Genomic DNA, 26,162 nt, shown 5'->3' with positions numbered 1-26,162 from the left:
ACAATATGGAATAATGGGATGGTAAGGGGGGGCTGGGGGGGAGGGTGGCCTGGAGAGAAGTGAGACTGGTTGGCTTGTCGTGGTGTGCGTCGCACCAACGAATGCCATTTCCGGGCTGTTCCCCTCTTCTTTCCTCCTTCTTTTCCCTCGCTCTCAGGGCTGTTTCAAGGAAGTGTTCCCCGTATCCCCCGCTGCCCCCCTCCATTTCTCTCTCTCTCTTCCCCCCCCCCCCCCCCCCCCCCCCCCACACACACACACACATCCATACACGGCCCCCCCAGCCTCAAACGCGGAACGGTGAAGAAACGGGGAGAAGAAGAGGAACGGGGAGAAGAAAGTGTGTATGTGGTGACGGGCACAACACCTACACACAGAACCCGCTGGTCTGGTTCTATACGAACCTTGTCGGAACACAGCATGAACGACGGGAAAGGGGGGCGATGGCTTGATTTGCGGTGAGCTCGGCTGGCAGAGGTGGAATTGCAAAGGGGGCTGAGGGAGTAGGTGGTGATGATGCCGGGAGCCGCTGGTTCATGCGAGTTTGCGGGCGGGAGACGCCGGGCGTGCTACGCGGACTTTTTCCCTTTCACTGTAGTATGTGGCCCGACAATGATTGGGATGATACAGGGGCAAAAGTCGAGAGCAGGAGGTTCTGTTAGTTCCCGTCGCTGATGAATGGGCTTGGTATGTTTGGTGGATGCTTCCTGTGTGTGTGTGTGTGTGCACGCGCAGCTAACCGTGAAAAGTGCGGCCCTCCACCAAAGGGGTGTAATGGGAGGGGGCGCCCCTTGATGTCGGCGGAGAGCAGGCAGAGACAGGCGGAAGGTAGCTTCTCGGATGGTGTTCGGATGGTGGAGGGTTAGCCGCACCGCATCAGCGCATCCCGGCGCCCTCCTACGGCAGCCCCTGTGACCTGCCTCTAGTTCCTGGCCCGGACGAATATGACAGGTAAGTTTGTGGGTTTGGGTTGGTTGGAGGGTCTCTCAGTCAAGTCGCATGTAAGATTGCATTCTGGCACCGAGGCGTTGGTTCGCGGCGCTTGGCTGGGAGGTGATGGCCCCAGTATGGTACCATTTGACGGTTGTCATCTTCGTTGGAGGAGACTCATGTGACGCGGTGAGGTATCCGGAGAACAAGAACATGGTATGTGAGTGCGCGCGCCGGATCCAAGGGAAGTGGGAGGCAAGACGGACTGACGTTGCGAATTGCAGGCGTTGCGAAATGAACGAAACCGGGGGAAGTTGGAATGAGAGAGAAAAACCCGCGACTTACAGCTGGCTGCAAGCCATACATGGATCTAATCATGATCTCGATTTTGGTCCCCGGTCAAAAATGAACCCTTGTTACTCACACTGGTCTCCTCTCCCTCCACCGGACTGTTCTCCTGTCCCTGAGCTATTTTGGCCGGGGTGTTTTATTGCGGCAGTCTAGAAGCTGCCTACGGTAGACGAGGAAAAGAGGGGTGGGAGGGCTTACGTCGAGGTTTCTATGGAAAGAAAAAAGAAGAAGGGGGAAGAACAAAACCGTCTGCATGTTTCATCGCGCATCACCCTTTTTCCCCTCGTTTTTGATTCTTTTTTTTCTTTCTTTTTTTGGTGCCCCCTCCCCCGGGCCCCCAACGCTCCGAGAGTGCAACGTGATGTCAAGATGGGAATAGACGACGTCAAACGTGTGAGGGGTCCACCGGTTCAACTGATGTCCAATTAAGGTTTTTGAGTGACATCCCGGACCTCAGACGAGTTGTTTTAGTTTAGAAGCTAAGAGTGTTTTAGTGAGGAGTCTAAGACCTTCCAAGGAGGAAATTTCGGGCAAGAAGGGTTGAGCCTTAAAGTGAGGGGGAAGAGAGGTGGTTGGCTGGGCAGAAAAACGAAAAAGCAATGTGTGTGTGTGAGAGGAAGACAGAAAAAAAAAAAAAAAGACGGTCGGTCCGGGACACGCAGCAGACAGACATGCTGGACACACCCGACACGAGATGCCTGCCGCCCTGCCCTGTTCCTTGCTACATACGGATACCTTAGCTGAATCTGGATAGGGAGGTGCAGTACTTTCACTTTCGCAGCAGGGTAGCAGCGCTAGAAGAGGCACCTTTCTTTTCGGCATGGCCCTAATTATTCCCGCCCGTCACCTAGGTACTGCGCGGGGGCGGGAACCGGAGACCGGAGACCGGACGCCGAAGACCGGGGCAGCTCCCGTCCCTCACCTCCCATTCTTGACGTGCGCTGGTGATTGATTCCAGAAAGTGCTGGCTGTCAAGACCAATGCAGTTGAGTTGACTGATTCTGCTGAGCACAATGCGACTCCAGTAGGACTGCATAGTATATCTCCTCCTCTTTTGATATCTTTTCCCCTCCCATTGCAAGGGGGGAAAGACGCAGATATGGGTCCAGGTCTGACGGAAGAGGAAAATGCACTATTCAGGGGGACCCATGGAGCTATCGTTGGAGCGGGACCTGACGCAACAGAGGCCCCCAGTGTCCCCGGCCGTAATGAGATCGCGCTTCGGGGAGCGTCGGCGAATCGGGTACCTTGTCCAGGTTGCGGAGCGTGACCACCAGGCGGTAAACAGGGCAGGCAGTGTGAGGCTTTGGCTTTGCTCACGGTGAGAGCGGCGTCGGGATGTTTGCCTGGGACTTACCTAGGAGACAGGCGACAGAATAACAGTACACGCGGCACTTGTGGCCGCTTTCAACCAGGTATCGCCGGGACACCGAGTCGACGACACCTACCTACTTACGACTATTCGTACCGTCAAAGGTATGACCCGAGGGAATGGGGATCACGGTGGGGACCTCGAGCTGTCATGGTCTTGCAACAGGCAGGTGGGCTCCGGGTTTTCTGATTGAGGGCTGATCATCCGACCCAACCTGCCCCGCTGCAGCTGCGCAGTGTGTCTTCTGTCTGCCCAGAGCAGAAGACAGGTACCCACTCGAGATTAGATTGAACTACCTAACTTAGCTACCTACACAATACCTGCATACATCTTCTCAGCTTCCTTCCTCTTGCGTATTCCATGCGTTGTTGATCACCCATTCACCGACGGTGAGCCAAGAGAGGCCTCAATGCCCGCCGCAGCCTTGCCGACCTTTGGAGCGTCACATCTTTCATCGTTACGACCTGCCCTGGCCTGCCTTTACCTCGAAGCTCTTGGAGATGAAGAGTAATCAGTAATTTGCTACCTCGGTGCATATTCCCTCATCCCTGTTCTCCAGCTCTCGGTCTGAGCCTCCCAACTCACCGACTGCCTTTGCCGCAGTTTGACGTCATGAGGGTGCTGCTTATGAAGGACATCGTCATCTTCACCGTTCCCGCCCAAGAGCCGACTTCACGTTGCACAAAGTTTCTTCCTCAACTCAGCCTTACGGCAAGCCATCATCTTTCCGTCTCACTGACCACCCTCCCTTAGCAAAGCCCTTACGGAAAGTACACCACCACCACTGCGAGGACGATGATTCAGCTTAAAAAAAGGTGCACGTCTCATAACGGGCAGATTGTTCGCCTCCCCGGCCGCTCGCCCATCGACATTCGTCAGTGAGAGCTCATACCAACTGACCCGACGGATGCGAGGTGTCATCATCCTCCTTTCTTTTCCAGCAGTCTTTTTGGCCTTGGCACGCCGTGTTCCCGCCTGTATGCCCTCGCAGCCCCTCAACCGTGCTCACCGATCTTGTGATCACCGCCATCCGCCTTCCAATCGGGACATCCCTCGGGTCATCGAAGCCCGGCTTTCCCTTTCAGTCCGTCCACAACCTATGTTTCCGGGGAGCCTTCACCACTCATCGCCCACGGAGGCCAAGTTCCAGGGCCTGCCATTTGTGAGAATGACACGACGCCTGAGGCAGGCGGCTGCTAGTGCTGAAATCCTGGGGGCGGCTGACTTGTCCCGTGTCACTCCGATTGATGAGACCTGCAGCGCTGACCTTGTGCTTCTGTATGGGCACAATATCTGAAGTTTTCAGGGATTTGTTCATTTCAGTCTGTCAAAGTGCACAGTCTCCTCCACCGCGGGGCGGGATTTGCTTCCATACCGCAGCTGTGGCGATGATGTCGTTCGGTGACGACGACGACAACGACGACACACCGACCGGGTTCCATCGGGCCCTGTTCTCATGCACCGGCCTTGAACCTTTCCCCCCACCCACGGCTTGTCACATATCCCCAGCTGCTCTATCCCTGCTCTGACTGATCGGATCCGTTGGTCCTTACGAAATGGTCGATTGCCGAAGTCGATGGTAGCGCTCGAATGACCCCATGATCAACGAGGACGGGTAGATCAAGCCGATCCAAATCCGCACCATCATCGTCATGACATGTCGGCGCGCAGGGACTCCTTTTAGACGGGGTACGGCTATACTATGGTTTCTGAAGGGGGGCGCACCGCAGCGGGCATTTAGGATGCGCAACATACGAAATCACTGTGCATTTCCTGTCCCACAAGACCTCCATTGATTGCTCTCCATCTGCGCCTACCGCTGGCACTTTCTCTCAGCTGCCTGATCACTGGACTTGTCAGCTTATCTGAGGGATGACGAGGGAAGAACGCCATGTGGCTGGGGAAATGCCGAGACCCCTCGTCGAGGCGTTTTGGTTGGAGGCTTGAAATCCACTCGTATTGATTGTTGAGCTGTCCTCTTACGGGTAGATTATCCGTGTTCTATTGGTGGTAGAAAAAGTTTACAAAGGAGGATGGCACCGATAAGAGCTCAAATGTCGCGTTGGAGGTTTTCGTCGTGAGGATAGCGGGATACTGAGCCCTTGCGACGCCTCTGAGTCCCAGATACCGAGTTTGTTGCTAAGGGAACTTATGTTTACTTGCCAATTCAGCCAGTTTAGATCAAAATGCTCAAGCTTGAGGGTCAGAAGAAGAAGTGAGGTAAAGTTAAGGCCAAGCTGAAGAGGATTATCATCTAAACAGACACCAACATTTCATATAGCATGATGCGTGAAATGTCTCATCCTAGTACGTAGACAACTGATTGAGATACAGTAGATGAATGGTGTTTCTATTATTGTTCCTACTGTCGTTCTTTCTGCTGTCCCTGCCCCTCATCTCTGTTCCTCGTCCCTGCTCGTCGCCCCTGCTCGTTGTCCCTGCCAGTCTTTGTGTACTTCTGTCTATACCTTCAGCTAGCAGTGGCATTAGGAATTCCGGTCTAAAGCTACCGTAAGACATAAGAATCATACTTAGAGTAGTATTTGTTGATCGGCGTATATCAGGGAAAGCTACTCTTCCAAAAGAAATACGGAAGAGTGATAGTCTAATTTCATGCAAAGGATATGTAGCATGATGACTCTAAAACGTTTTTCGATTTGATTCCACGGGCTCCAGATGTTCACACGTTTCAAAGCGTCCAGCTTGATAGGAGTTCGGAGTATAGGATTGATTAAAAGACAGAATGATGGTCCAAAGACAGTTGCGAAGACCTCAATTATTCACCCAAGGACACATGTCCTCGAATCCCACAGTAGCAAACACCTGTTTGAGTCTAAACAATCCCCACATTCACTTGTTGAATAGAAAGCCATCAGTCATCCCAGTCCATTCAGAGACCCCTTCACTATGTCATCGTCATTCCGTTTTGTTCTCACACTACGCGCTGTGGTGCTAGCCCAGTCAAAGGAATCGTGATATCGTTTCGAGAACGACTGGCGAATCGAGATTTGTTGGCGGTAGAAGTATAAGGTTGCTAAGACTGCTTCTTTCTGTTCTTATCGACAGCCTCGCCGGCCTTCTTTGCGGCATGATTCGTGAGAACACCAGGGAGAGAGTTCGTCGCGAAGCGGAATAAGATATCAGCGTCGGCGGTGTAGGACCACGAGAGGAGGAGGACCAGTGCCAGGGCAATGGTGACGTGGCACCTCATCTTGGGCAGGTGCGGAAGGCTTAGCAGATGGTATTCTGTGGTTGAAAACAAAGAGCGTGTGATTTTAGGCAGAGTGCGAGTTTGTTTGTAAAGATCAGATTTGAGATGGGTTACAGAGGGGAGACCGCTTTGAAGATGGCAGTTGCAAAGGCCATTGATGTGTAATTGCAAGAACTTCGGTATCTTGAGGGAGCTTACCTCTAATGACTCGCGATCTCTTTATATACCCCTCATATCAGCCATAGAGGTTTCTCTCCTGTTCTATATCCCCCGTAAGTATCTCCGTCAGAGTTATATAGAAGTCAATAATTTGTACCTGCAGGCGGTAACCTTCTGTACGAAAGTATGCACATAGTTTACGAAGGCCTTCTACAGTGAATCCAAACCGCTAATAGCCCCAGTTTAGCATTCAAATAATCAAATCACATATGAAATGATGGCTTTCTCCGACAGGTAGATGGCGTTGAGGTTCAGTATGATCACTACTGGCTGAGATGGCAGATGCACGTGTAGTGGAGAACATCATCGTGAGAGTAAGATCTGGGTCTAAACTTTTAGGTATGGCTGATTGAGATGCAAGGACAAAGTTTCCGCATTTATAAAAGCCATCAACGACAATGAAAGTTGTCGACGAATGATGTCCCCACGTGTGTCAAGTAAAAACGCCTTCCGATTGAGGGTTTCGACGTGCATGCAATGTGAGTATGCGTGGAATATGCACAACCCCGATATATAGAACTATGAACGACTCGCTGAACGATCTCTTAAGAGTCTCCACGCTCTACACTTTCCTAGCAATCACATTATCGTAACGTAGTTTTCAGGATACGTTAATGAGACGCCATTGTTTCACCTCGTCTCATCCGCTAGTGTGAAAATAATCCAGTCTCTGCTGTCTCTGCTGTCCTCGCCGTCCTCGCCGTCCTCCTTGCTATCATTGTCATTGCTGTGCCCGTTCTTACTGTCATCCACGTTGCTATCCTTGTTATCGTCCTTGTTGCCATTCTTGCCGTCCCAGTGGTCTTTAGCTATTCCTCTTCAATAGTGACACCGAAGAGCTTCGTACAGAAGATCACATCTTTCCCATTCCCAAAGAGCTCAACCCAAAAGAGTCCACCAAAGAGACCCATACAAACCCTGGCTTCATCTGACTACTAATGCTGACGTCTACAGCCTTTCTGTGTATAATAATAGAGAAGCCTGCAGTTTCTCAAGTTAAACCTTTCAAAATTTCGTATGTTCTCAAAAGTCCTGCCATCTGGGCGGAGTAGAACGTCACCTCTATTACTGAAATCATCCCTGACGTTATTGTTATTCCTATTATCCTCATTACATGTATATTTTCTATACCTATTTATTACCTCCTCCTATCATGCCATCACATCACCCTATTTCTATTAACTTCGTGCGGTATGAAGACGCAGGCAGGCCAACGATTGAAGGAGCAAAAACGGACAACCGCATCACTTGATGAGCGTGAGAAACGGGATAAAGAAACAAAAAGAACTCCTCGACGGGGAATTGAACCCCGGTCCCCGGCGCATTGCTGTCAATGACAAGCCGATATCCTCACCACTAGACTATCGAGGACTGATGGTGTTGAAGCAAGATAGGGTGCATATGAAGCTAGATGATGATCCCCACTTAGGGTTGACTCAGTGGCGGCTGGCGGCTACAGTAGTGTGGTCGGGCACGACAAGCCTAGAACTTTTGCAGAGATGGCAAATTATGCAGCGGCTTATAGTTATATCATGCGTATTATTCTCTAACGTACTGTCATTCTGATGTTGTAACTGGTGCTTGGTGACATGAGCCGCGAATCATGGTGGGTTCGTCTATGGAGCGAGTCGGCGTAGAGACAGCGCCTAGACAGACTCACAAAAGAACCTTTGCCTTTCATTGCGCCAAATGCACACTACTGAGGGCTGACGGGCCTACTCGCGATGCTATCATGAATGTCAAACGAATATTATGAATGTTTCGCGCATCATGCTTTCAAACGGGATTAAGTGGATCAAGTTCCACAACTTCCATGTCAGTCTTAAAATAAGCCCGCAATTCATAGAGGCACGATCGTGAAACATGATAGTTTAGGTAGTGAGTGTCTAGGGAAGGCGTGGACGACGACGAGGGACGACAAGAATACTAATGATGAGGACGACAGGAATGAGGATGATGAGGAGGAGGAGGAGGAGGAGGATCAGTAATCCAAATTACTTAAGACGAAGTTCGTAGCCCCCGCCAATGACCAGTGGAAAATCCTAAATTATCAAGCGAAGTTTTGCCTTCTATTGCGCCAAACTCTATAAAAATGTTTTCCGTTTTATGATCGCTTATGATGTGATGCATGCTTTTGTTTTCCTATCCCATTTCCAAATCAGAAACGCCTCACTGCCTGTAAATGGCGTCCGCCATCTTGGCCACCTGACACATCTCAACGGCATCGTGGACTCTCACAATATCCGCGCCGCCCTGAACCGCCGAGACGACGGTGGCCGCCGTACCCCAGATACGCTCCTGAGGACTCACGACTCCAAGAACCTTGCCGATGAAGGTCTTACGGCTGGAGCCAATCAGCCACGGAAGACCCTCCAGACCAGGCCAAGAGCGAAGCTCGTCCATGTGGCGAAGAATCTCGAGGTTCTGAGTGGCCGTCTTCGCAAAGCCCAAGCCGGGATCGAGAATGATGCGCCAGCGGCGCACTCCAGCAGCCTCGGCTTCGGCGACTCGGTCGAGCAGCTCGCGAGCCATGGTAGGAATGATCCCGTCAGGGTAGTCCGTCAGAGATTGCATGGTTCGTGGCGTGCCACGCATATGCATGAGACACACGGTACGGTTACTGCGTGCCATGTAGGGCAGCATGTCCGGGTCGAGCTGGCCGGCCGAGACGTCATTGATAATGTCGGCACCGGCAGCAACGGCGGCTTCGGCAACAGAAGCGCGCCACGTGTCTACGCTGACGGCAAGGTGGGATAGCTCGGGGAGGCTGCGGACGAGCTTGATGACAGGGAGAACACGGGATATCTCTTCCTCGGCCGAGACGTCGGGCCGACCCGGAGACGTGGAGGCACCGCCAATGTCGATCATGGTGGCGCCGGCTTTCGCAAAGGACTGCAGTGTTGAGATGAGGTTGTCAGGAGTGTGGACACCGCCGTCAGAGAAGGAGTCTGGGGTGGCGTTGATGATTGCCATGACATGAGTTTTGCGGGTAGGCGTGAGTGTCACAAGGGCTTGTTGACCGGCGGAGATGGGAGTCAAGGGCGAAAGGGGTGCTGCTGCAGGTGGCAGCTCATTGAGGTAGTCGAGGGTGAGTTTCCACGGATTTGATGCGTAGAGGGGCTTATGAGGGATGAGTCTGGATGAGTGTCAGTCACAGTCGGTGAGTTGATACTCAAAATGGACTCACTCTGCGAGAGGTCGCAGGACAAACTCCCGCTCAGGGATACCGATGTGGGGAACATTGAGACGCGGATGCTCAATCTTCTCATCGCCATACATGAGGATGTCAAGATCGATATTTCGCGGGCCCTTGTCGATCAGCTTTTGGCGACCCAGAGTGCGCTCAATGTCCTGCAGTTCATCAAGAAGGGCCAGGGGTTCCAGGTCGGTCACAACCTGCAGACCATCCGATCAGCTCAGCTCGGCTCAGCTCAAACTCAATTACACAAAACGGGCCCATGCAGGATGACGGTGCCACAGTGAAGAAAAAAAGTTTTATCCGAAAGCGAGAAGGGAGGACGACACTAACCTCGCATGCGCCGTTGACGAATCTATCCTGGTCTAATACATACATAGGCTCCGTCTCCCAGAGGCTGCTTGTACGCTTCACTTTGATGCCTCGACGGTCCATCTCGGCGCAGGCCTTCTCGATCCAGCCGACGCGGTCGCCGAGATTGCTGCCGAGGGCGATGTAGGCTGTGGTCGGGCCCCTCGGGCGCTCGACACGCTTGCCGCCGCATCCACCGCCACAGCAGGCGGACCGGGTCTGGACAGCGGGCATGTTCGGCGACGGAGACCGGACGGTAGGCCGGGCACGGGAGCGGGAGAGTGCGGCAGGGGTTGTGGAGGCTGGCGAGGATGATGATGTGCAGCGGGAGGGGCGGCGCACGGAGGAGCCGGTGGTGTAGCAGTTTCTTGGTATCGTGACCTGTTCCCGGACAAGTCGAGGCGTTAGGGCCTGACAGCGGTGCGCATTGCTGCTGCGTGCTAGGGCGCAAGCTCGCGAAAAAAGGGAGGGGTGGCGGAGAGGAATTGGGGGTTTCATCATGGCAAAACGTGAAGGCGCCCACCGATGGTGTGTGTTTGTGTGGTGAGGGTCGTTAGTCGTGATGGGAGAATCCTGCAGCCAATGAAAACGAAGCGCGGTGGTCCCTTGGAATTGAAGGCTTAGGTAAGTGAGGCGTGGGCTTCGTTGAGTCGTGCGTTCCACCTCAGTCTTCAGGGTCCTCGTTCAGGATTGATAGGCTGCTAAGCATTCACGATGTTAGGCCTGGTGGAGGTCGACACGCAGCGGTCCGTCGTCGACAGAACCCACTGTCTTATCGTTATCGTCGCGGTCCGGAATCCGAGCACTTCGCTCAGCTTCAATCCTCGCTGTGGTTACACCGGACTCCAGCAGTCGAAGTCTGACCATGTCATGATTCAAACAAAGTTTGCGACCTCATTTCCAAACGTTCTGGAACGGAAAGCAAGCGCCTGTCGACTCGGGGGCTTTGACCCGCTGTCAGCCACTGTCACCCTTTGTTTGGAGAGGCGACCGTGGCCCAAAGAGAATGCGAAGGATGAAGCCCTCAGATCTGAGAATTGAGCCTCGCCTCCAGACCAAGATGTACCCATTCTCGACATGCAAGCCCGTGATGAATCACCTCACTCCGCAATGTGCAACCCCCCAGTTATGCTTTGCCTTGCAGCAACTTGTGAATTGTCCCCTCTTGTGTTTGGCCCTCGGCATCTTTTCCCCAGATCCACCCCGCCGGGCCTATCCACTCTGATGCGCTACTCCCGGATAGGCTTAGTGGCTGAGGTCACAGGTAAACCTCGGCAGACCATGGGCGCATGGCAACGCACTCCGCCCCTTCTTCCCCAGGAAACCAGCTGTTTGAAGCCGAACGCTACTACCGCCGGGCCTCTTTAAACCGCCGATTGCCAGCTCCTCTCCTCCTTGCAACAACACCATTTCCTTCTCTCATCCACAAACTCTGCAATCCAGCCCAGTTTCCTTTTCTCTGTACGATTTGCGATCTAGTATACCCAGACTCGAAGTATCATACCACAACTAGCACATCAGTCAACATGGCTTCTCCTCGTAAGTTGTTCAGCCCAGGCTCTCCCGTCACATGCACCAGGTGAAATAGTGCGCTGACACGTTGCGCAAAACAGAGCAGATTCGCACTCCCATCACTGATCTTTTCAAGATCAAGCACCCAATCCTGCTTGCAGGCATGAACGTCGCCGCTGGTCCCAAGTTGGCTGCCGCTGTTACCAACGCAGGAGGTCTTGGTGTCATTGGTGGTGTTGGATACACCCCAGACATGCTGAAGGAGCAAATCGCCGAGCTCAAGGAGTACCTCGTCGACAAGAACGCACCTTTCGGTGTTGACCTGCTTCTCCCCCAAGTTGGCGGCAGCGCCCGCAAGACCAAGTAAGAAATCATCCCCACGCCGGAGGAGCCGCGCGCGTCACATGTGAATGCCTTTGTGCTGACCGTACCCACTTAGCTACGACTACACCAAGGGCAAGCTTGGCGAGCTCGTCGACATTATTATCGAGTCCGGCGCCAAGCTTTTCGTCTCCGCCGTCGGTGTCCCCCCCAAGGCTGTTGTCGATAAGCTTCATGCCAATGGCATCGTCTACATGAACATGATCGGCCACCCCAAGCACGTCCAGAAGTGCCTCGACCTCGGCGTCGACATCATCTGCGCTCAGGGTGGTGAGGGTGGTGGTCACACCGGAGACGTCCCCACTACCGTCCTCATTCCCGCTGTTGTCGACCTCTGCAAGGGCCACAAGAGCCCCGTCACTGGCGGCCCCGTTCAGGTCATCGCCGCCGGCGGCATTCACAACGGTCAATTGCTGGCCGCTGCCCTGATGATGGGCGCCGGCGCCGTCTGGGTCGGAACCCGCTTCATTCTTACTGACGAGGCCGGCGCCCCCAACGCCCACAAGGAGGCCGTCCGCACTGCCGGCCACGACGACAACATCAAGACCCTCATCTTCACCGGTCGCCCCCTGCGTGTACGCAAGAACCCGTACATTGAGAACTGGGAGACGGAGCGTCAGCAGGAGATCAAGGAGCTCACCGCAAAGGGTGTTATCCCGTACGAGGCCGATCTTGAGAAGCTGATGAACTCTGGCGGTGACGGTGAGGGTGGCGGCAGCGGCAGCGACGACAACGCGTCCGAGGTCGATATCGACGATGCCCTGGACCAGTTCCGCCCCTTCCTCATGGGCAAGGCCGCTGCTGTCTGCAACGAGCAGAAGCCCGCCAAGGCTGTGGTCGACGAGTTTGTCAACGACGCCGTCGCATGGCTCCAGAAGGGCAACAAGATGATTGCCAAGTTGTAAAATCGTAAAATTTTGTTTCGCGCCACTGGCGAGAAGTTGGTCGCATATTGGGCGGCGTCCAGGGAAGCCTAGGCTTGACGTCCCCCGGGCCTGGAGTTTTGAGGCTCATGAATTGTATATAAAGAATGATCTAGGAAACGACAGCTAGCAGCATATCATGAATGATTTCTTTTTCTTCCACGCCTAAATTGTCCAATTTCTTGCACTATCTTCAAGTTACCACATACGTGCTTCTCGCTTGCTAGCCCGCGCAAGTTGGTCGAATCCCTCTGTGGACATTGACAGTCAACCCGCACGCTGACTCTTAAACCTCGGCACGACCCATGCTGCTCGCATTCTCTTGCTCTGATGTCTTGTTTCGAAGGTTCCACACTGTCGGAAGCATGACCCCTGATGGCTGTGCGGCAGCATCGTGGGACCACCTCAGACCCAGTGCACATTTCACGTGTCAGTCGGGACCGTTGAGTGCTAAGGATAAAAGTTCAAATCTATTCATTCCACAGTTATGTATTACCTAACCAAGAACAGTTTCATCACTCCGTGTCGCCGGCTCTGTCAGTAGACCTCGTGCCCAAAAATCACAACACGCAGCCTACTGTCCCTCCCACCCGCAGGCTCGGTGGATGGGTCCGTGGCAGAGCACAAGGTATCTTTCGCAAACCGCCTGGTGTTTTCCAACGTCCCGTGCCCTTTCTCTGTCTAGGTCCGAGCCGTTTCGTCCGTAGATGCCGCTAGGATGTGTCCACGTTCGTCTTTCTTCGTCGCAAATCGAAATTCGAAAAGCATTCTCTCCTTCCCTTTTGCCAATGCCATACGCCTTCGCTTCAAGTCTCTCAGCTGCCGAGGTACGCACGGATGGCACCCTGGAGCTTCTGGCTGGCCTCGCCTGCCAACTGGGTGAGGTTCTCGAGGTCGTCGCCGGCCGTGATGCCGAATCTGCGAATGAAGTCCTTGGCTGCACCCTCCAGATCGCCGTACTCTTCGGCAGGCTCATCCTCGGGTCGGCCAAAGTAGGCGTTCGAGGAGATCGAAGTAGCGCCCTCGAACCCTTGCAGACGCGTCTTGGCCTCGGCCTGGGCGTTGGGGTCAAACGATCCCTTGCCGAAGAATTCGTCTGAAGAAATACCCTTCTGGGCACCGAACTTGTTGCGCGCGTACGTCTCATCGTTATCTGCAACGGCTGTCAGTGATGATGTTCCCGTGTTTTCGAAATTGGATGTCATACCCTCAGAAGCGGCCTTGATGGGTCCAACGGAGCCGAATCCGCCAGCGGCAGCCTTCTTAGGCGCAGCTGCGCCCTTGGGCCCACCGACCTGACCAAAACCAAGTCTGGTGACACCCATGCCCAATCGCTCCACTTCGGCATTGGACTTCTGACGGGTATGGCTAGAAGAGCCGTAGCCGCCCTTCGGGCTAGTGGGGGTGGGGGCAGAGATGCTGTCGACCTTGGACGCGGCCTTCTTCTCTTCTTCAGCCTCAGGATCGTAGCCCAGCTTCTCGATGCGCTCGGCCTCTTCCTTTGCCTTCTTCTCGGCCTCGTCGAAGTCGATAACGTCGGCATTGACCTTCTTGACGCCCAACTTGGGGGCCTTCTTGGCGCCCAGGATGTTGGCCTTGCGAGGTCCGCCGGCGGTTGTCTTGCGGAGAGCAGCAGATGTAGTCACACGGCTGGCAGCGGGCTTGTTGTCACCGTCGGTCTTGGACAGCGGAGAGGAAGAGCGAGCAATGTCCTTGGCACCGTTGTTTGCGTTGAGGAAGGGTGAGGGGGTTCGGCCGACAGTCGGGGGAGTCGCAGTACGGGAGATGGGAGGCGTGGGCTTCTTGATGGCAGGCTTGTCCCAGGAAGAGAAGAAATCGTCGTCGGGTTCGCCGGATGGGGTAGAGGCGTCGGCTTCGGTGGCGTCGGTGATCACAACTTCATTGGGGTATCTGAGAGCCAGTCAGTCAACTCGAGATATGGCACGTTGGTAGCATCTTGACGCACTCTTGAGCATCTCTCGCGGCTCGTCTCTTAAGCTCATCCTTGTACTTGGTGGCAGCGCTGGATTGGTACTTCGTCTTGGGGTCCTTGCTGTTGAGAGCGGCGGTGCCTCCGTTTTGCTGGAAGAACTTGGTGGCCGACTCGTTTCCGCCGACCTTCATGAGGCGTAACTGGTCCCATTGCCATTCTGCAGGGGTTAGTCTAAGAAGACGTGGCCTCAAACTTCATGCACATACGATCGAGGTTGGTGGATCGGACGAATGAGATATGGACACCGAGGTTTCGGTGGTTAGACGAGCAGTCGAGGCAGAGGTAGATGCCGAAGGGGACAGAGGTCCAGGTAGGGTACTTGGCGCCGCAATCGAAGCAAATCTTTGATGCACACACAGTCAGTATTGAAAAGGGGCCGAGTCCATCAAAGGGCGCGGATGTAAGGCATTACCTTGTTCGCAGGCTTCGTCTTCAGCTTCTCGAAGATCTTCAGCGACTGCTGCTTTGAAGCGAGTGCAGCCATGGTGACGGTGGGTACAAAAGATCCAGGCCTTGACCAAGTACAATGCGCTACCGCTGCGAAGAGGATGTCGAGGACGAAGAGAGCGGGTTGCGGGTACTCAGAGATGGGAGGTGCGCCGGCGAGAGCGAAGCAGGGAGCGGAGATATCTGAATTTCGTGTCCAAAAGTTCAGGAGGCAGTCGCCGCCCTTCGGTGAAGTGGCATGTAATCAGTGCGCTAGTCCGAATGAGGCTAGCTCCCTTTCCCCACAGTGGACTGGCAGTCTGAATTCTGCCGAGGGCGGTCAACACCTTTGCAGAGCTCGAAGGCCCAGCTACACAGCTGCAGCTATGCGCTGCCGAGCTTTCTCGATGATCATCCTGCCCTGCTCATCGTCCTCGTACGATGGCTGACGCCGAACCGCCATGATGAAAATGAATTCTAGATCGCTTGCGATTCGAGCTCCTTCGACATTGGGCCTTGCGCCGCGACTCCAGCCCTTGCTTGTACAACGGTATTATGCGACACAGACGGGTCTGGGAACGACCGCAACATCCAAGTCGAAGCGCCGAACGGTCACGCCATTCAATGATACCGGAGCCGTTCCATGGGCGGAACTTTCGGCAGGCGAAAAGGCAGCACGAGCTACACAGCAGACTTTCAATTTCGGTTTGATCCTGGCAGGATTGTTCGTCACGGCAAGTCATACGATGCATTACCCCGCGGCGAATGCATAGCTGACGTTCATGGACAAACCAGGGCGGAGTAGCATACGTTTTATACACCGATGTTTTCGCCCTCGATAGCAAGACCGCGCACTTCAACCGAGTTGTCGACAGAATCAAAAGCGACCCTAAATGCATCGAGTTGCTCGGAGACCCCAAGAAGATTTCGGCCCATGGAGACGAAACGTACAACAAGTGGCGTCGGGCTCGCCCCATTGCGTATGTTTCCAGTCCCGTGTTATTTGGGCATAGAGGCCTAACAGAGACAGTTCGACAACAAGTACCGACTCGAGAGGCCATGAACACCTGGTGATGCACTTCTACGTATGGCCTGAACTTTGACGCCACCGCGCAACCTCATCTGACTTTGGTGTCTAGGTCGAAGGACCTCTTAACAGAGGAACGGTCTACTTACATATGATCAGAACGCCCAGCAGCGGCGAGTTCGAGTACAAGTATCTCTACCTTGACGTCAAGGGGCATCACAGAATCTACTTGGAAAATGCGGATACGGGAATAGGCTCTGGGAAGAAGGGCTTCCGCTTCCTTGGTATCAGCTGGTGACGACTGTACGATGAATTTCTAGGTGGCACGAGTATTGTAAGATAGGGGGAGGTCTAGCCAAGAGGTGGATTGCTAAGTGTTCCGTGCCAATTGACACTTCACGGAGGCATTCATGACCCTTCGGTCGTTGAAGTCGCGTATGCAAAGTCACTAAGCATGGCTCGAGTGTGAACTACAGTTTCAGACCAATTGCCTCAACTGATGCCGAAAATTTACTTGCAAATAGCTTGGAACACGGATTATACGAGAAAGAGCTGGAGCAAAACAGCATTATCCAATGTTCGTTCTACGCCGGGGCTACGTAGTATACATCCCAAAGTATTCGCATATCATTGTCCCAACAAGACCTCACAGAGGATATACGTCGCCATGAAGTTGATATTGGATCTTAGCCAACTCATCTCAACTATCAACTTCATGCTGATCCGAGGATAATTCATTCCACGGACAATCGCTGGTCACCATACTCCTTAGTGGAACATCGTCAACGATCAGATGATTCGAGGAATCAATGACACATTTCTCCGATTCTTCTTTGGCTTTATCATAAATGCACAGGACGATTTGCTCTCCAGGGGAAGATGCCCAAGAATGTAAAGGACTTTGACCTGACAAGGCTCTGTTCGACAAAACAGCCCGGGACAGCTACCAATACAACCAGCGACGAGATACCATCTTGTTTTCAACACCTGATATTCCGTTGAAAACAGCTCAGACACAGTGACATTGTTCCACAGCTCGCTCCAATCCAATGATAAATGACATCAGGCAACATGCCCCTACGGATCGGTCCGTACATCGTAGCCTACTTGACAATCGTCTTACGACGTAAAGGCTGGCGGTTTTCTCGAGCCAGTGTAGTTGAAAATTGTGCTTCGAATGAGAGTGTTACAGTGATACCAATCGATTAGAACCCTTGCCAACAGTTGAGAAGCAAGGCGCTCACTGGATTGTTGCAACCCTGCCCCATGCTATATGGCAAGTTCCACCTCAAAGATCACGACAAGAGCCTGGATCGAAGCCGTATCGCTAGAAAATATAGAAACGACTCGCTGTTGTGGTAGGGTTCAACCAAATTATTTTCGATGCGTCAATGGCCCAGAGAGTGCCTCGACGACAGCTGTCACCCAACAATGAGTTCTAATCTAGCGCCCGAATCTGTCAGCAACTAATTATAAATTCCTTTCTTTAGTTCCGTTTCTGTCGTTATCTCTATTTGCGTGTCATCGTCATTCCAATTGTCACATTCTCAAGTCCCGATTCCACAGTTTTAGCAACACCGGAGGTGCGTGTCGTTCAAGACGTCCCTTACTTCTTGCTGCACGTCTTCGTCTCCATTCAACAACAGGAATATCAAGGGAATTAATTGATGACGGTTATTGAAGCTGGGAGGCCCTGACTTCGGTACACTGACTGCCATGCAAGGAGCAAGCGTTCAATCCGCGGGTTGTTGCCATTTGGCTGCCGAATGACAGGCTGATGCCCACGATACAGTCACTCTTGGTTACGACATCAACCATTTAGTTATTCTACGTTGATACTTCTTGGCTGTCTGAAATTCGGTCGAATCATTCCCGTACGACAATCCGAGTCGATGGATCGGTGCGATTTTTCCAATTGTACATTACCACCCGGCATCGATGGTTCAACTAGTCTCCAAAGAGCTGCAAGCAAGACGCCAAGCTCGACTTGGGTGCTTCCCGGTGTTTACAATTAACTCATCATACTACACGTTGCTTTTCATGACGGACTGGACTTCAGGAGTCGAATCCTGGCTAAAACGCTTGCTAGTCCAGGCTCCATCATCAGAGACCAAAGAGCGGCAACCAAGTCTAAGCTTATATTCCGACTAGAGTGTGTTCAAAACCCGCAACCCACTTCGACATTCCACCCGTACATTGATCAATCACGTCTGGATGAAACGAACCCTCCCGAGACTCACTTTTTCGACTTGATTGCTCGATTGAAACAAGTTCTCAAAAAGCGCGCGTCAGCCTCCCGAAGGTCCTGCTTGGCTCCCTCACAGCCACGTAAGCGGGACCGTAAGCAAGCGCTCTCGAGGGCTCTTGATTCGCCCAACCTGCATTCAGCTCTGTTGCCTAAAGAAACGCCGACACACCAAAGCACGGCGCCGCACTTCCACAGAGAGCACAGGCAACCGCTAAACGAATGCCAAAGGCTGGGGTAATTGAGTGGCAGCAATGGGATGCGTCAACGCAGATCATCGGCAGGGCTGACTTGATGGACAACCGGGCTCGTTCACAGGTTGCATATATTGTGATTGCCTGTCCCAGGCAGAAAGACACCAACGTCTGTCTCTGCGTATAGGTACCTACATACGAATGACAGCCACCTGATCACAAGCCCTCCGCCACAGCTTCATTGACGAGACGAGCCCCTCCAACCCCACACATCTTCGCCGTCAAATTGAACATCAACTTGAAGTAGCCCTCTTCCATCAAATGTGCATCCCTCGCCCACGCAGACACAAGTCATCCAGCTCCTCGCCCATCCCCAACATTCCCTATCGTCGCCTCGAATCACCGCCCCCAACGCCCCCTCGCATGGCTCCCTGGCCCCTCCCCAACTCGACTCTTCCTCCACCCATGGGCAACGGCAGCGCCATGCCAGGGCCGCCTAACACCTCCGCAGCCCGCGTCTCATCACAACACGAGCGCCTGCTGCTCGAGCTCCTCCCCTTCAAGGAGGCGTCCAAGTTCCACGAGTGGCTCGACAGCCCCTTCGTCCGCGGGCCGTGGAACGAGTTCAACGCCGACTTCCTCATCCCCCGGAGCGGGGCCGCCGCCGCCGCCGGCGAAGGTCCGGCCGGGATCCCGGAGCCGGACAAGCCACGCACGGCGCAGGCGGCGCGCGACGCGCTCAACTCCCGCAAGCCAAAGTTCCTCGTTTACCACCCAGACAAGACCGGCTGGACGCCCGAGGACCACCACGTGCGCTTCATCGTGACTCTCGTCGCCGACAACATGCTGCAGAACCTGTGGTACGAGTCAGAGTGGAAGAAGCGGGGTCTCGACATCGCAAAGGCTGCTTACGAAGTGCTCATCTTCCTCAAGGCTACCTTGTTTGTCGACCCCAGCCCGCCGAGTTACTCGGCATGAGAACTGAAGTCAATCACTGTACCGGGTTTTCCTTTGGCTTTTTTGTCTTTTTTTGATGGGGGTGTGCACTGGCGTGGGGGGAATAAACAGGTTAACGGGCGCAATCGGCGTTTGCACATGGCGTTTTCTTTTCACGAGGAAGAGGAGGGGATGGAGGGGGGGCATGAACCGATTGAATTTCTCGCAAGGTTGGCCAATCGCGACGCATAGCAGCCATTGACGTCCTCATGGCAAGATCAGATCATCTACGAAAAATCTCAACGGAATTTCCGAAGGGCTGCGGAGAGAGCCAACTCACTCACTCCCCTTTTCACATGGTAAAACTCAAAAAACCAAAAAAATGCCGTCATAAAACCGCTCGTGAACGCGATGATGAGACCGAACAAGCTCCCGTCCCGCGCACCCACACCCACACCCGAGGTTGAGTTGACATGGACGTGATGATGCGCCCCGGAAAGCTTCACTTGAAAGGGCGGCGTGGTGATGATGCAAGGCCGAATTCTAGACCACCGGTTCCCCGTGTGCCCTACCCCAGCAACCTGGTAAGTGCTCTGCCGTTGTGAGGGGGGAAACGTCTTGTGCCTTTCATGCGGGCCAGCGAGCACCCACCATGAGCCAATTCTAATATTGCGGAGCACGCCGGTGTTGGGTTGGGTTGGCATGTGACAGAATAGTTCAGAGAGAGATAGACACAGAGAGATACAGAGAGAGTATCAGAAACCCGAGAGAGAGCCGTAACTACATCCTTCCGACTTGGCGCATACTTCCCGAGGCGAAACATGACAACTGCCCTGGCGAACTCTGTCAAACTCTGTGAGAATACGCAACAACCCAGAAGGAATTTGAAAGTAGCCCCTACGAGCACACCCCCCTTCCTTTCCGTTCCTTGTTCCGCGCTGTTGAGCAGTACTTGTAACTCTTGAGAGAGACTCAGTTTGCGCACGCCGGAAAACGGACCGATATGGGGCCTTGGGGGTTCTGCCTTTCTTGATTGTACAATCACGTATCCTCGGCTATGCGTGCGTGTCGTATAACCGAAGACTTTAGGAAAGAGGTGCGAAAGAAGCGACTAATTTTTCGGGGAGAAGGATGTAGCAGGTTTCTATCTCTGATACGCAACCTTCCGGTGTGCATGCATGTCCACGCCAGTTTGCGCAATCAAATTTGTCACGACACGACGGGTTGCACTTGGGAACGTAGAGAACCATTGGCAGACAGAAAACATAATCAGAAAACAGCAAGAAAACTTGTTGCGTCGCTTCCAATGAGCGGTCTGGAACCCGCATATGCAAGACGAGAATTGTGAGCGATCAAAGCAGCTATGCTGCTGCGGCCAAGAGAGAGATACTGCAACGCTCCCGCTGTGGCGAATGGAGCTGGACTCCGGTAATGGAAGGAACGGGGAAGGCTTCAGCTGTTCCTTCAGCCTCATCCGCATCCCATGGGCTGATGCACAAGGTCGGTGCAGCGCTTGAGGCGCGAACGAGAGGGCAGATTGGGGGGGAGGAGTAGGAGGAGGAGAATTGGAGTGAGGAGGCGAGGGAGGGGGGTAGACGGGCGGGTAGGTAGGCGGGGAAAGCGGGATGTGTGCAGGGCCAGCTGCAAGTCATTGCTGCAAGCTCGACAACTCTGCTGCTATCTTCTTTGCTTATTTGGCGCACTCTTCGCCGAATCTTGCCTCGACTTCACGGCTTCCGGAAGAGCTAGAACATGCAAAGGGACATATCGTCCCGGCAGTGGGAGCGGCATCGAGGAGGGCCAGCCGGGAGAGCGTTCAGCCATACAGAGACGAGGGATACCTAGGAATGCGATCAAGGCCAAGGGGGCAGCAGCTGCGGAGACAACAGAGACAAAACAAACAAACAGGAAACGGGCTTGTAGCAGGCGAGAAAAGCCAAACAGATGGCATCGTTCAGTGTTTGCGTGTGGAAGTTGGGGGCCGGGGCGGGAACGCGGGATGCGGGTTGCGGCTCGTTCGCACCACAAGACAACGACAAAAAGCCGGGGTTGCCCGTGAGGACCCGGCAAGATGGAGCCAGGGTTAGACGACCTCCGCACGATTAAGCGGCATTGTGGGCTGACCAAGAAGCGGGAGGCGCCTCTGGGAGGGCTCTCGTGCAGCAAAATCGTCTCAACTCCGCGTCGGGATCTGATGTTTCTGGCCCGCCTGCCGCTGCCGCACACCTTTCTCTTTCACTCTCTCTCCGCTCTCTTCTCCCCCCCGTCTCTGGTGTGCCCTTACAGCACTCCAACTTTGCCGTGGGTTGCAACCGGATGCGCGGCGAATGGGCGATCTGTATGCGAGGGGAGCGGGAGCAGCAGCAGCAGCAGCAGCAGCAGTAGTGGCAGCAGTAGCAGCGCAACGTAAACAGCCTCCTTGGCAGGCTGGGCTGTGGTCGCTGTCCGGCGTCGTAGTATCCCCAGGGTCCCGAGGTGCGTCGTGGAACACGCTCACCCCGGTTTTTGCAGGACGCATCACACCAAGGGACAATGCTTGATGGTAGGCATGAATAGGTGGCAGTGAGCAGCGGCGAGGTGTATGTATCATCCGGCGGACGTTGATGGTGTGGACAATTCCGGGTTTGGCGATGTGATATCGTATATGTGATTCTCATGCCGCTGCGAGGAGGGCGGGTGGACGCGCCAGTGGTTCGTCGATCCGAGCATCTAATCTGTACTCTTTTTTAGACTGTGTTTCTGTCCACGGCTTCGCAATGGTGCGGGTAAGTTTGTGTGTGTGGCCTAGGCTCGAGCTGGGGTCTGGAGCGATTGTGTCGACCGATGGACATGGCATAGAGAAACAGCGTTTCAGGCGAAGCAACTGGCTGGCAGACTCGCGGCTTGGTCTATCAGACTATCCTATGCTCGTCGCACCCTCTCCGTGCTTCTGGTTCTAGCAGCCTCGGCTAGTCTGGACCGGTTGTATGACGGCAGGCGTAGTTGCAGTCGCAGAATCTACTGCCTCGCCAGTCACAGGCCAGAAAAGTCCGGCAGAGCTTGGTACCGGGATCTGGAGCGGGATAGGGTGATCTCTCGATTCCCACGATCGTAAGATGGAATGGCGCTATGTTGGATGAAAGAGCGGAGAGACAACTGGAGTGAGGCGGGGAAGGGGGCACGGAGAGAAAGGTTCAGCCCATGCCGGTTCCGTCGGTGAGGTGGTCACTCTATTCATCCTGTTGTGAGCCTGTGATGCAACGTTTGCCAGGGGAGGGACAGGAATAGTAGGCAATAGTTGTGCTTGTCACGACCACACCAGTACTCGTGCATTCGGTGTGTGCAGAGGACCTACAACCACTTCCTTGTATTACGACTTGACGTTCTCTTACGATGGACCCCCGAGCAAAGCAAAGCGGATCGCTGCCACGGGAGAATATACACAGTATTGCGTGCGTAGACATAGATTGTATGGATACTACTCGTTGATGCGCGCAGCCAATTGTCAGTCTCTATGAGGTTGTAGAATATCTGCGGATACGCAGCAACTTCAAACAAGGCCAATGCGTGTGCATGGGGGCGGGACGAGATTATGTCACCAATTGAAAGAAACGCGGCATTAAACAGAATCTGGTTGAGGAGATCAGTCTTTTGAGTCAACACAACTGAACCCTTGGTTTGTATGGGGAGGGGGGATCCGTACCTCTTCAGCAGACAGTGACTTCCATTACATAACGCAGCAATTCCGTTCCGCGATCCATTGGATTCGCAGTCGCGACAACGAATGAATGGAGAGGGACGGACGGGGTCGCAGGGCTGCTTGCTTGTGGCCATGTAAGGTACTCCAGACGGGCGTGCGGCTAGCAAAACGTGCTCACAGATCTGGGGCTCTGACGGAGGGCGAGATAGTCGCGAGCGGGATGTGACAGGGACCGCCTTCACCACCTACCTGTCCAGAGAGCACCCCAAGCATCGAGGTAGGTAGGTAGGTACCGCAATGTCACTCGCTGCCGAGGAATACCTTACCTTTAATGATGGACGGGAGGTGTTGTACCCTCCAGCAGGCTTCGAAACGATAGCGTTCAGCGTTCAGCGCTCCCAGCGCGGTCTGCTCGCTGACACGACAGCGCCACGGCGGCATTCCGTCCAGGGTTTTCAGGGTGTTCCAGGCGGGTGGATCCCTAGGCACCTTAGCTGGCGCCACTGGAATGGGTGGTGCAAATCCTTCTGCGCGCCCTGTGTGGGGAAGGATGACATGTCCCCAGCTCCACCTACACTAACGGTCCAGCGCTTTGGCTTCCTTGGAGTTGTCCCTGGCATGGAGGCGCCTGGAGGACCCCCCGGGGCGACGAGAGGGCCTTGGGGAGCAGCTTGGCACGTCGGCGAGCATGGCAGAGAGCCTCTGGGCGCTCCAATTACAGCGCAGAACCACCACGCCTGCGAAGCGTTCCGCTGTGTCGCAGTGGGGCCCCTCGATCTGACGCCATTTTTTTCCTTCGAGAACAAACGGGGCAGCGTAAAAGATTTCCCCACGATAGCCCGCTAGCGCCTCCAGCACCCAGTCATCACGGTCCTCTTTTTGGCCCTCTATTCTTTTTTTTTTCCCTCCCTCCTTCCCCAGGAGAGTCAGCCAGCCTCCCACCCAGCCGCGTCCGGACTTGCCCGGCTCTACCCAACTCCTAACACGATAGCACACAGCACGCTTGTCCCGAGCCAAGCACACAACCGCTCAAAAGGCCGCGCCAACTCATCCTCCGCTGCACCTCTTCGCCTCTCGGCCTCAAATTCTCAGCCTCCATAGCCACTGTCACCGCGGCTTACCAAGATAGTGGGGTGCCCTCCTTCCCCCCCAAGCACACACCCAGCTGGAGGCTCTGCCCGCCGTCTCTCTCTGGCCGACATTTGGCCGATGGTGACGATGGGATTTTATGCCCTCGGTGGACCCGGGCCTTGACCGACCGCTGCTTCTTATCGGTCCTTAACCGCTGAATCTCTGGCTGCGGCGGGTCAACCGTGATATTTGGTGGAGTTGCTTGGGTTTTTTTTTCTCCCTTCCTTCCCCAGAGTGTTCCCGCCTCACAGTTCCATAGCTCATACTGGCCAAGTCTCGGAATTCCTAAGCTTGCCTGGTCAGAAAACTCTGATGTCTCTCAGAGTCTCGTCAACCGTCTGGGGGCCACTGCTTGCCTCTGAAAAGGGCCACAAAGGGGGGGCCATTACCGTATTATCGATTCATGCTCGTCCTATCTGTCGGCCAAGCTCCGGCGCTTGGCCCGGTCCTTCTCCAGCCGGGCCCTGTCCTCCTTGGTACGGAGTAGCCAAGGTTCCTTACGGTCCGCGGCTTGTTCGTCGTTATCTCGGCCATTAGCCGTTCTGATCCTCCACTTCTTCTGCCTCGTCGTCCTTGTCACCACCATCGCCGTCGCTTCCGTCGCCGTCCTCGTCGTCGCTTTCGGCCTGCGTCCCAAGGAGTAAATCTTCGCTGCCTTGCCATTGCGGCGGCATCCCGGGAAGTGCCGCATCGTCCTCCCGCTCCCACCCGTACTCCTCGTCATCTTCGCTGTCGGGCACTTCCAGCCCTGCCTCTGCCAGCTTGCGCTTCGTTCGTGGGCTTCGAGACAGCAAAATCGATGGCTGGCTAGTGTCGTAATGCACGCCAATCAGGCCCGCCTGTCACGATAACGTGGAGAGTCAGCCAACCCAATCTCCCTTCTCGGAAACTCCGCTTCCGCCAAATTATGCCGCATTCATGACTGTGATGCCAACAAAAGTGACTGACCGCTTCAACTCTGAACGCCGCTGCGCTCTGCATCATGTCCGGCTCAGCCTTGCCGTCTAGCTTCTGCACACCGGCGAAGCTCACGCTCGACGGGCTGCCATCCTTCCAGACCCAGTCTCTGAATAGGACCACTCGCGTTGACACCCCTTGCTCCCAAACTCCAGCATTAATGGAAGGAATCAAGGTTGGACTCCGCTCCGATTGCATCTTGGTTGCGCATTGGGACAAGACCACCACGGCGCAATTTCTCGTCGCTGCCAGCTTCTGGAGTGCGCCGACAATGTACTGCAAGGCTTGCAATCGCTTCGCTGATAGACTGGGCCCTGCATGCTGTCAGTTTGTACTCTGCAAGTCTGGACATACCTGCAGACCTTTGCCTGGGACCGGCGCTTTCCTACCGTCCGGTGCCTTGGGAAAGGCGTGATTTACGAGTGCTGATAACGAGTCGATGACGACCAGGGCCGTACTTGTTGGTATCGTTGCGGCCGCAGGCCTACATAGCAGTGCAACTAGGTGAGGAAGACTAGGGCATGTGTAGTGAGTGATTTTATCTCTGTCCAACGATGCTGGTTGGCTGTTTTCCGAAATGCGTGCCTGCTCTGCCGCATCGATCACCGCCGAAAGTCTTCGCCCGCAGAGCGAATAGGCGCAATCTTGAGAACGCATCAGTCTTGACGTCTCGTCCGACGTGATAAGGCCAGATGAACCGACCTACCCACACGGCACCTTGGCCCTCGCGCAGTGCGCTTGCCACGAGTTGGATGCTTGAGGATCTGTCAGCCCTGAGCGTGAAGTGTAGGGAGAGATGTTGGCAGCATACCCCAGTGCTGTCTTGCCAGTTCCTGGAGGTCCCCAAACCTCGGTGACCTGGCCTCTCAGGATACCCCCAGAGCGTTTCAACCCAGACGTGTCGACAGTATCATCAGAGCTGAGAACCTCATCTAACCGCTTGATTCCCGTAGAGACATGCCTTGAAAGGTCATCGTCCAAGTCTTCTAGCACCTGAGCTGCGGACACAGTGGGCAATCGGTCTGCTCCAAGTCAGTGTCCGACAGCCTAAGCAACACTGGCAAACGTACGCGTAGAAGGAAGATCGAAACTGGAAACGTCTTCCTCGTAAACAGCATGATACTTCTCCAT

At 54.3% G+C, this 26,162-nt stretch overlaps 7 protein-coding genes across 7 annotated transcripts; 3 read left to right on the top strand and 4 right to left on the bottom strand.

Annotated features, from left to right (window-relative positions):
- Positions 1-8,249: 8,249 nt before the first annotated feature.
- fol1 (Folic acid synthesis protein fol1) lies at positions 8,250-9,861 on the bottom strand (the record flags this gene model as incomplete). The annotated part of the gene is made up of 3 exons (XM_037323642.1): positions 8,250-9,216; positions 9,268-9,476; positions 9,610-9,861. The coding sequence occupies 3 exons, from the start codon at positions 9,859-9,861 to the stop codon at positions 8,250-8,252; spliced, it is 1,428 nt and encodes a 475-aa protein (XP_037178370.1).
- Positions 9,862-11,153: 1,292 nt separating this feature from the next.
- Positions 11,154-12,425, top strand: CGCA056_v008394 (putative nitronate monooxygenase; the record flags this gene model as incomplete). Its single annotated transcript, XM_037323641.1, has 3 exons — positions 11,154-11,166; positions 11,241-11,502; positions 11,579-12,425. 3 exons carry the CDS (start codon positions 11,154-11,156, stop codon positions 12,423-12,425), a joined length of 1,122 nt encoding a protein of 373 aa, XP_037178371.1.
- An 833-nt stretch (positions 12,426-13,258) lies between these two features.
- glo3 (ADP-ribosylation factor GTPase-activating protein glo3) lies at positions 13,259-14,920 on the bottom strand (the record flags this gene model as incomplete). The annotated part of the gene is made up of 5 exons (XM_037323640.1): positions 13,259-13,596; positions 13,651-14,354; positions 14,410-14,593; positions 14,643-14,778; positions 14,849-14,920. 5 exons carry the CDS (start codon positions 14,918-14,920, stop codon positions 13,259-13,261), a joined length of 1,434 nt encoding a protein of 477 aa, XP_037178446.1.
- A 585-nt stretch (positions 14,921-15,505) lies between these two features.
- tim21 (Mitochondrial import inner membrane translocase subunit tim21) lies at positions 15,506-16,187 on the top strand (the record flags this gene model as incomplete). The annotated part of the gene is made up of 4 exons (XM_037323639.1): positions 15,506-15,586; positions 15,658-15,842; positions 15,893-15,947; positions 16,002-16,187. 4 exons carry the CDS (start codon positions 15,506-15,508, stop codon positions 16,185-16,187), a joined length of 507 nt encoding a protein of 168 aa, XP_037178365.1.
- Positions 16,188-18,793: 2,606 nt separating this feature from the next.
- Positions 18,794-19,306, top strand: CGCA056_v008391 (uncharacterized protein; the record flags this gene model as incomplete). The annotated part of the gene is made up of 1 exon (XM_037323638.1): positions 18,794-19,306. One exon carries the CDS (start codon positions 18,794-18,796, stop codon positions 19,304-19,306), a length of 513 nt encoding a protein of 170 aa, XP_037178447.1.
- Positions 19,307-24,607: 5,301 nt separating this feature from the next.
- Positions 24,608-25,229, bottom strand: CGCA056_v008390 (uncharacterized protein; the record flags this gene model as incomplete). Its single annotated transcript, XM_037323637.1, has 2 exons — positions 24,608-24,913; positions 25,023-25,229. The coding sequence occupies 2 exons, from the start codon at positions 25,227-25,229 to the stop codon at positions 24,608-24,610; spliced, it is 513 nt and encodes a 170-aa protein (XP_037178367.1).
- A 404-nt stretch (positions 25,230-25,633) lies between these two features.
- On the bottom strand, positions 25,634-26,162 carry rhp55 (DNA repair protein rhp55; the record flags this gene model as incomplete). The annotated part of the gene is made up of 4 exons (XM_037323636.1): positions 25,634-25,675; positions 25,738-25,786; positions 25,843-26,053; positions 26,102-26,162. 4 exons carry the CDS (start codon positions 26,160-26,162, stop codon positions 25,634-25,636), a joined length of 363 nt encoding a protein of 120 aa, XP_037178589.1.

Source organism: Colletotrichum aenigma, assembly GCF_013390185.1.
Source record: "Colletotrichum aenigma strain Cg56 chromosome Unknown KSG_Cg56_contig05, whole genome shotgun sequence".
Lineage (NCBI taxonomy): Eukaryota > Fungi > Ascomycota > Sordariomycetes > Glomerellales > Glomerellaceae > Colletotrichum > Colletotrichum aenigma.
Note: the sequence above shows the minus strand (reverse complement) of the source record. Positions and strands in the feature narration are given on the sequence as shown.